The sequence below is a fragment of the Mugil cephalus genome, chromosome 2 (assembly GCF_022458985.1).
Source record: "Mugil cephalus isolate CIBA_MC_2020 chromosome 2, CIBA_Mcephalus_1.1, whole genome shotgun sequence".
NCBI classification, from domain to species: domain Eukaryota; kingdom Metazoa; phylum Chordata; class Actinopteri; order Mugiliformes; family Mugilidae; genus Mugil; species Mugil cephalus.
The window spans coordinates 21,010,547-21,020,030 of NC_061771.1; the positions used below are offsets into that span (position 1 = coordinate 21,010,547).

At 41.6% G+C, this 9,484-nt stretch overlaps 1 protein-coding gene across 1 annotated transcript; it reads right to left on the bottom strand.

The window, feature by feature from the left end:
* Positions 1–15: 15 nt before the first annotated feature.
* On the bottom strand, positions 16–9,177 carry ubn1 (ubinuclein 1). The gene is made up of 14 exons (XM_047579061.1): positions 8,908–9,177; positions 8,079–8,183; positions 7,878–8,000; positions 7,510–7,650; positions 6,740–6,831; positions 6,118–6,652; positions 5,965–6,035; positions 4,662–4,791; positions 4,457–4,581; positions 3,333–3,416; positions 3,044–3,187; positions 2,905–2,955; positions 1,052–1,663; positions 16–307 (listed from the first exon to the last, which is right to left on the bottom strand). Exons 1-13 carry the CDS (start codon positions 9,130–9,132, stop codon positions 1,078–1,080), a joined length of 2,412 nt encoding a protein of 803 aa, XP_047435017.1. The 5' UTR covers positions 9,133–9,177; the 3' UTR covers positions 16–307; positions 1,052–1,077.
* Between the last annotated feature and the right edge of the window lie 307 nt (positions 9,178–9,484).

Here is a 9,484-nt window from a genome sequence, read left to right on the forward strand (position 1 = left end):
AGATGAGGCATCAAGTATTTAATCAGTATTTATTTATTGAAAATAAATCATTTACATTTTAAACAAAGCCATTCAAATATAATTCTTTTCAAGTGATTTTCTGATTAGGTGGCATATGTCAATTTATTTGTCTGCTCTTTGAGAAAACTTACTATTTTATGTGTCCAAACATAATAGCTTTCTTTACTTTTACCCCATCACAAAAATACCGATTTAAACACACGTAATGAAGAAGTCAGTTATTAGGTTTTGCAGACATCTTTACTGCTCCATTAGAATCCAGTGTGTCCACCTCCAAGGTCCCCACCTAGAAAGAAGAGACACATCCTTAGTTATTTTAATCTAGTTATTACAATGTCAATGATCACACAGCTGTCATCACATTGAGACACATTATAAACTGCAAATACCAGAGTAATAACTTCTACATACACCAATCAGCCACAACATTAAAACCCCCGACAGGAGAAGTGAATAACATTATGACCATTTTGTGACAATTCAATGTTCTGCTGGGAAACTTTTGGACCTGTTATTCATTCATGTGGACATTACTTAGACAGGTACCACCCACCTATAACAGTCTGGGCATCCACACCCCATAGTAATGACACTCCTTAATGGCAACAGCCATCCCCAGCACAATGCAGCCTGACACAGACGCACACACACAAAAATGGTTTAGGAACAACTAAACAAAAAACAAAACATGAAAACCAGCACAAGGTGTTGACACGGCCTCCAAATTCACTACATCAAAGTATCTGTGGGATGATCCACAGAGGCCCCTCCCCTCCCCTCAATCCACAGGACCCAAAGACCCCACTAACAACATCCTCTTCCCAGAGACCATAGAGGCTTCTGTCCATTCTCTGATGAGCAAGTTGTTTTGGTGGCATAAGAGAGAGCTACACAATATCAGTGGTCATAATGTTATGCCTGATCGGTGTATGTTGTATAATATATTCTTGAAAAACGCAAATTCCATATGGATTACTCCTTTTGAGTATTACGTCTGCCAGATAAATGAGGTCAATTCAACCTTACTCACCGTGTTCATGTTTACGTTGGACATCATCATTGTGTAGAAATGTCAGAATCATCAGAGATGATATGCACCTCGTCAGCATCATCCCGTTTGCCCTCTCCTGCCAACAGCAGCCGAGGCACAGTCACCTGACACACTCTGTTCAGTGGGAAATCCACTGGGCTGGAATGGGGAGGAGCAGGAGGAAGAGGAGGACTTCTGGTGTCCACGCTTAAGCTCCAGTGCTGAACTGAATGCTTGTATTTTGCTACAGCTACTGCCAGGAGCTCCTGGGACACTGTGAGAGGCTGCTCGTGAGCCAGTGCTTGATCGGCAAGGAGATCCAAAAATGAGTGAGTGGGAGCAGATGTGGTGTTGACTGGAGGTCCTTCTGACTCTGCAGGTGTAGTCAAACCAGCACCCAACACCACTTTTACTTCACCCTTTACTGCACCCTGCTTCTGGGCACCAAGGGACTCAGAAGTGGAGACATTTAAGCTTTCAGCGAACACTGGATCCGTTCCTTGTAGTTCCCCCGATAATGACCGAGTTCCCTGAAGGCTGTCACAGCCATCTGGCAAAGTGGAACCACTACTGATGGAGGACGGCTTCTTCCCAGACTTGATCTTCTTTACTCTGAGCCAAAATGTATAAAGTTGATAGACATATACTGCATTTAGAAACAAATTAAACTGATATTTAATTGTAGTTGGAGCAGTGGCGTCTTTGCATTAGGGGCCCCTGCCAAAGGGCGCTGTTGTGCAGACGAGGATTATCAGCTTTTATAAGTTTTCCTCTGTCAAAAATGTTGTTGCACATAAGTTAATATGTAATAAACTTTGTCCTCAATGAAATGTTCACATTTGATGAACGCAATTTCCTCTTTAGACACTTTTTGTAGCGTAGTTGTGTGTGAGTAGTTTGTTGTGCCTGATGCTGTGTCCTTGCTCGGTGGAGTACTGCTGAGATGGCCCTGGTCTGCAGTATTGTGGACTGGTGAACTACTTTGTGTGCATGTGCGTGTACAGCTGGTGTGAAGCAGGGGGCAGGGACTGCACAGCTCTCACTACCTCGACTAACGTGGTAACATAGCATACCGGTGGCTAATTCATGGTTCATTCATTAATTGCATGATGGATGGACTTCACTATGTAGCTAGTGTGGCATTTAGGACTTTACCACTTGAGCAGAAGTTGAACATAAAAAGGTTTGGGAACACATCAACTGAAGGAAAAGACAAAACTAGGTCATTCAACCAGGAGTCGTTTAAGAGGAAAACTTTGGTTAACTAGGAGCTAATCAAAAAGGCACTTTGTAAGTAATTTATTTTTAATCTAAATGGAATTGATTATGTTGTTTACATATTGTTTGAATTACAATGGGATTTGTATAATGCATAGCTGATAATGTGCGTGTCAGGGAAACAACATCAAGGAGCTGTTCACCTGTCTGTGGAGCTGAAATGGCTGTTTGGCTGTGGTTTATTGTGTGCGGTGACTTTATGTATTGGGTGTGCACTGTTGACGCAATGAATCGTGCATTGCGTTCATATTGTTGTCACGTTACAGTTTCAATCTTAATATTTGATCTAGTGAGATCTTGAACGCTGCCGTTTGGTGGTGCTATTGATATGTTGTTGATATATGTTAATATATTGGTATTGTTTGTGTGATGGCATTATTCAATTGCAATTTTTGCATCACCCGTTTGTCAGGTGCTGTGGTCCCCTCTCGTTCTTATTACTGTGTTTGAGGGTCATCGTGAGGGTATTGATTATGGTATTTCTGAATTGCGTTATGAGATTTTCCTGCATAGCCCCACCAGATTTTCCAAGCCAAAGTCACCACTGAGTTGGAGCTCTATTTTAATGAACTTACGGTAAAGCAGTAAATAGGCCCAACAGCTTCCCACTCTCCTTTATCAGCAGCCTGAAACCAAAAGAGGTTAATTAATTAAAAGAGTGTACACGTGCACATTACAGTTTCTAAAAGTATGGAAGACAGGGTTAGACCATACCTAGACTGCATCCACCCTTTAGGCCAGAGTGGTTTGACCTCATTGTCCAGTAAAATCTTGAGGTTCTCCTCGATCTCCTGGGCACTCTTTCCTTCCTTTTTATATTTGTCCATTTTTGCCCTGAGCACATGGCTAAAGCACTCTCTGCATGAAAAATATACATTTTTTAAATATCCACAAATTTAAATACTAAATTCTTGTTTTTAATGGACTACCAAAGCTTGATTGTTTTACACAAAAATGCCAGACAATCTCAAATTTCCATTTCTAATTATTACTGAGATCTAACCTGATCTCTTCATTCCATTTGAACAACTTCTTTGGACCTCCTTTTTTGCCACCTTTCTCTTCCACGCTGTCCTCCAGTGATGCTCTGAAATTATAGTGTAGCACAAGACAAAAATATATATATATATTTCCAGTGAAAGCTAACCAAATTAGAAAATATCTGTGGTATCATTAGCAGTGTTTCCAATACACTTTTTCAGAAAATAAAAGCGATATTCCTGAGATTTTGATAAAGTACAATTGCGCTTTGCACATTTCCATTAAACAGTGTTTTTGCAAATGAGCTGCAACTCTCAAAGTCTCGTCGCGCAATATCCCATAACTCTCTTAAAATCTTGTCATGCGAGACTTCACTTTGAAGTCATTTATTTTTTTTATTGCAACATTCGGATTTTGCATATTTCTAGGAGTAAATGGGTTATTGATGAAGTAATTCATTTTTAATGGAAGTCTACGACACTTGACCATCTTTGAAATTATGTGCTCTTATACTTCTCATATGCCTGTACATGCCCTTGTTAAGTATCATTAATTAATCCATCACACATTTTTTTTTCTTTAATCAAGTTCGCTCTCCCTACTTTTAATTTCATGTCTTCCCTGAAATATAAACCAATCAGCCACAAGATAATGACCACTAACAAGACAAGTAAACAACATTGACCATCTTGAGACAATCCTGTGTTCTGGTGGCAAACTTTTGGACCTGGCATTCGTGTGGATGTTGCTTGTAACATGTACCATCCACCTAGACCAGACCAGACACCCCCACCCCATAGCAATGAAACCCCTTGATGGCAGCAGCCATCCCCAGCAGGATGTAGCCTGACACAGACACACACACAAAAAACCATAAAAAACAGCACAAGGTCAACCCACAGGACCCCACTGACAACATCCTGTTACCAGACACCACAGGACACTCTCAGAAGGTCCATGTCCCTTTTCTGATGTGTCACATCTGTTTGGAGGCACAAGAGAGACCTACACAATATTAGGAGTGGTCGTAATGTTATGTCTGATTGGTGTATGACTGACATTTAAATTTAATATTTATTGTAATTTCCTGATAAATTCCTACAACAGAACAGGCTTACAAAGTAAAATGAATGCTGATGAACTCACTTTGAGATCCTGACTTGTTCATATGCTTGGCAGTGTTCATGGAAACACGCAATCTGTTCAGGCATAGATCTTCCAATGGCGGCCTTAAGTTTCTGCATGGGATCTTCCACATCAGGGGGTCCCCCCTTATCATATTCAAGAAGTGATTCACATACAAATATAAAAACATCAACAGCCCATACTCATGATGGAGAAACCAGCTCACCACGTGTGTGTTGAACAGCTTCTTCACACGTTTGAGAAGTGTGTCTCTGCTGCAGGGCAGGAAGGACGACAGGTGTGTGTACACCTTGGAGCGAAGCTGGCCACCTTGTTCCCGACACTGCAACTCAATACTGGATCAAGACACAATGAGAGCTGAACAATGCACTAAAACACACAGAGAGTGAACAAGTCAATGAAGGAACGGTGGTTTAATCCACTTCATTTGACAAGAAGCTGCACCTAATGAGTAGTTCAGCTTCAGAGTAAGAATCAATGTGTGTAGTGATCATAGTATGAGCGTATGCTCAGTTAAGATGTTAAACCTGCCACATAAATGCAATGATTTTCAGTGCCTAGCCTAGCCAACAGTAGTAGGCAGTATGCGGTGCATCATTGGGGTTTTCAAGTGGGCACCTCCCTTCACCGATGCTTCGTTTAGTTAGGCCCACGACACCTCAAGAAGTGAGTTCCAGCGTCCTGGAGTCACCCCCCTCCATGCTGCCACCACACAACCATGTGACTTTAAATCACAGACAGCTTAGCCCTTTACTGCTATCCACCAAAATACACAATTTTGTTGGTCGAGTGTCCAAGCTCTCTCTCTCTCTCCAGAAGGGAAGGGGTGTGATGAGGATACAAACCCTAGTTAAGGGTAGGGGAGGGTGGGGAAATTGGGATACAAACCCAGGTTCACATAGGTGATGGAGGATACAGGATTGAACCATAACCCGGACACTCAACACAAAGTCAAACCACTACACAGACACCTAAACTATTCCTGTTTTAGGTGTCATCTCGATGTTCCCCTCTAGAAGAAGTAGAGCAGCAATTTCCAGGAGCAGCATGATGTCAGGTAATAAATATATTAAATATATATATATACACACATAAAATAGATCATTAAGTCTATCTGAAACAAGGGGAGTGGGTTAACGTTCCTTCAGAACCTGTTGTTAATTTCATTTCACACTGAAGCAGCAGAAACTGATTAACAACCACCTCTTCTACTTAACTGACCCGATCAATATCCCATTAGTTTAACTGACCTGATGCAATATTCTGATTAAAAATGGTTCATTTGATTTGTTTGAGCAGTATATATCAGGCTATGCAAGCAATCAGCAGGTATCAAGTTGCTGTGTTCAACAGCCAAGTAATAAAACATATTGCACAAATTCAACCAGATGTAGCTGCACAAATGTTAACACCATCTGTTTGGTCTCCATGTTGTTTTGCAACTCATTATTTTTTAAAGCGGTTCCGAGTTTAAGAGGAAATGTTTGTGGGGCGGTGGTATAACTCACTCCAGCAGGATTGAGTTGATATCTGGATTGAAGAACTTGAGTTTCGATTCCCCCTCTGAAGTCTTGGCAGCCTGAAACATTAGCAACCACATCACCATTTAATCTGCCAACACGTGTTCTTCACTACAGTTAAATGTTAAAATAAAACCATACCACTGTCAGTTTCCTAATGCTCTCTTCCAGTCCTGGAGGTAGTCCTTCTGGCAGGGGTGACGACGTAGAACCGGCCTCTGACGGGAACTGGATTTGCTCTGGATAACGCTTTGCATTTGGATTTTGGGCTTTAGCGTCTGAGAAAACATTCAGCTGCGTCTCTGCAGTTTGAGGAAATGATTTTGGCGACAAAGTCTCTTCGCCGACTTCTAATAAAGAATCCAAATCGATATCAAAATCCACCGTGCTGGCGGCCTGGATAAGAGCGTGGTCATTGGTTGAACCAATTAAACTGAGGAGGGGGTCGGTCAGGGTCAGTCCGGAGCTTCCACCTCCTCCTGCGTCTGCCGGGAACAGAGGGATTGTGGTCGCGCCCATAATCACGGCAGCGTTCTGATGTACTTTCTCCAACTTCTCGCGTTCCTTTTCCTTTTCTCTTTGAAACTTTTTCAGCATGCTGGTGACACTCAGCATCTTGACAGCCTTTTTCTTTTTCATCTTCAACTCATCATGAGGCTCGATCTCAGACATAGTGCTGTAAAAATAAACAAAAAAATGTATCTAGAGACATTAGGTCAAACCAAGTATAAACAAGAGGTACAGTAACTTTCGTCAGCCTCACCTGAACTTAGCATCCTCCTTCAGGCACATTCCACCTGCTCCACGCTGCTTCTTCTTCTTTGGCTTGTCTTGTCCCTCATTGAGCTTACGTTTCTAACATTTTTGTAGAAAGCGTTATAAGATGTGATGTTATAATATATTGAATGAATGAATTGAATGAAAGCTTTATTTCTAACATGTAATACAAAAGACAAAACAAGAAAACTTATGAACAATTTTTACCCAACCCATGTTTGAAAAGGAGAAGGAAGAAGCTTATTTGATCCTGCCCCTTTTCCATTTAACATTTACTTCCTGTGTTTTTGTCCCCCCTCACATGCTCATAAATATGTATATTTAGACATATTCAGATCCGCCTTCTTCCCGATACCTGGTGAACACATTGCTTTTGTTCCCCCGTCAGTCTGTTCCATAATTTCACTCCACATACAGAAAGAATACGTAGAAAAGACAACAGGTGTTTAAAATTTAGCTCCCCCCTTAAATTATATCCCCCTTCTCTCTGGAAAAAAAGTTTCCGAATGTGCAGTTTGAAAATGAGCCAGATCAGTGAATTTCAATATTTTTGACTTTATGAATAAATAGTTTGAGTTCTGTCTGCAGCCAATCTGGTGAATTATCTTTATGGTTCTGTTTTGTAGTATTGAAAGTGGTTGTAGCCAACATCTTGGCTATTCAAGCACTCATAAAAGAGCAATGTAAACGTCTCCATAAATTAACATCTAGCCTAGCGCAATTCAGAAACATCCACATTTTGTTTCCAAGACTTACTTTTGTCATATCAAGAGTTTTCTCCTCTGTCGGTAAGTCGTCCGTCTCCGTGTCAGAAGCCTGACGAAACTGCAGGACCCCTGAATTCACGTAGAAGCCTCCAAACGTGGTTGTGAGGGAGGCGGGCACAAACTCATCATACTAGAAATCAAAAAGAAGTGATGAAATAGATTAAAACTTAATGAACAAGAAAAACAGTTCAAATAATTAGAAGATTGGTAACCAGAATATATACACTTTTAAATAACATCCATAGGAATGAGAAAACATTCAAGCAGATAAGATGACAAACTTTATATACCAAATAAAAGGTCAGAAATACCATAGGTGAAAGTGTGCAATTCATGTGTGTTTGAACACAGACTCACAGCCTCAGAGTTGTCAATGAAAGAATCCTCTTCATCATAACCGTATCCAATATCAATCAGGTCCTGAATGCGGTCCTTCTTCTTCTGCTGCTGCTGCTTCTTCTTCTTCTTAGGTTTGTCGCCCTGAAATGAGAGGATGTTCTTGTACCATTTCCACTCATTAGTTAAAAACATTCTGCCTCCATAGAAAGAGCTACTCACATATTTTTCCTCCAATTTTCTCGCGATGGCAGCAACTTCATCGTGCTCTTGCTTTTCTTTCTCCTGAAATCTGCTCAGTGGGACGTCGCCTTTGGTTTGACTGATCTAAAACACGTCAAGGATCATAATTTGGATAAACTTGAATCAGCTCAGACGATGGAAGGCCGTACAAAGGCTTGTATACACTGACCAGCCATAACATTATGACCACAGACAGGAGAAGTAAATAACTTCCTCAGACAATTTAACGATCGTCTGGGAAACCTTTGAACCTGGCATTCATATGGATGTTACTTAGGCATGTACAACCCACATCAATGACGCTCCTTGATGGCAGCAGCCATCCCCAGCAGGATGCAGACTGACACGGATACACACACAAAAATGGTTTAGAAATGAAAAGCAGCACAAGCTGTTGACCTGACCTCCAAATTCACTAGATCCCAAACTGATCAAGTGTCTGTGGGGTGATCCACAGAGGCCCCTCCCCTCATCCCATAGGACCCAAAGACCCCCCCCCGACTAACAACCAGACACCACAGGACACCCTCAGAGGACCCATGTCCATTCTATGAGGAGTCACAACTGTTTTGGAGACCTACACAATATTAGGAAGGTGGTCATAATGTTACGCCTGATGGCCTAATGGTTCTGTAGCCTGTGCTTTGGCTCATTTACGCTACGTAGACAGAAACAGCACAGTACTACAATAATTTATTGTAAAATATAAACTACAATATATATATATATATATATATATTTTTATGCTGTGATATAGCAGCACCTAAGAACCCAGCATAGTCTCAGAAGACGTCGAGGTAAATCCCACCTGGTTCTCAATGAGCTGAGTGTAGCTGAACTCGGGGAAGTTCTGCTCGTCGGGCTCAAATAAACTGAGGACCAACCGGACCGTGTCGCTGACGGTGGGTTCGTCTGAGTGGGTTTCTTTCCCGGGGAGAACGACCGACGGACACTTCTGAGCCGAGGTTTGAGAGGAGGACGAAGGCAGGTCAGAGCTCAGAGTGGTGAGCTGGACCCTCCGGGCCTCAGCCATCCTTCCTGACGACTCACACTGACTCTCGAGGTTTGGTCTGAACGGACGTGCTGAAGCTTTAATTAAGCACGAGTGGATGCAGGTGTGCGCGCGAATTTTGGCGCATGCTCGGTTTGCTACAGCTGCGCAGCCACGCTCGCTCTGGTCCAACAAGCTGGAGAATTGTTACTTGTGTAAAACAAATATAGAAACGACACAAAAGTTATTTTATGATTGTGGAACAGTCCGAACTTCATGATTTATTGTCCTCCAAAAACCATAAACATTGATCAGTTTGGTATGTTTCATAACGATAAAAAGAATCAATTCCTGATCAACAATCATCATGATTATAATAACAAAGTATTAGATA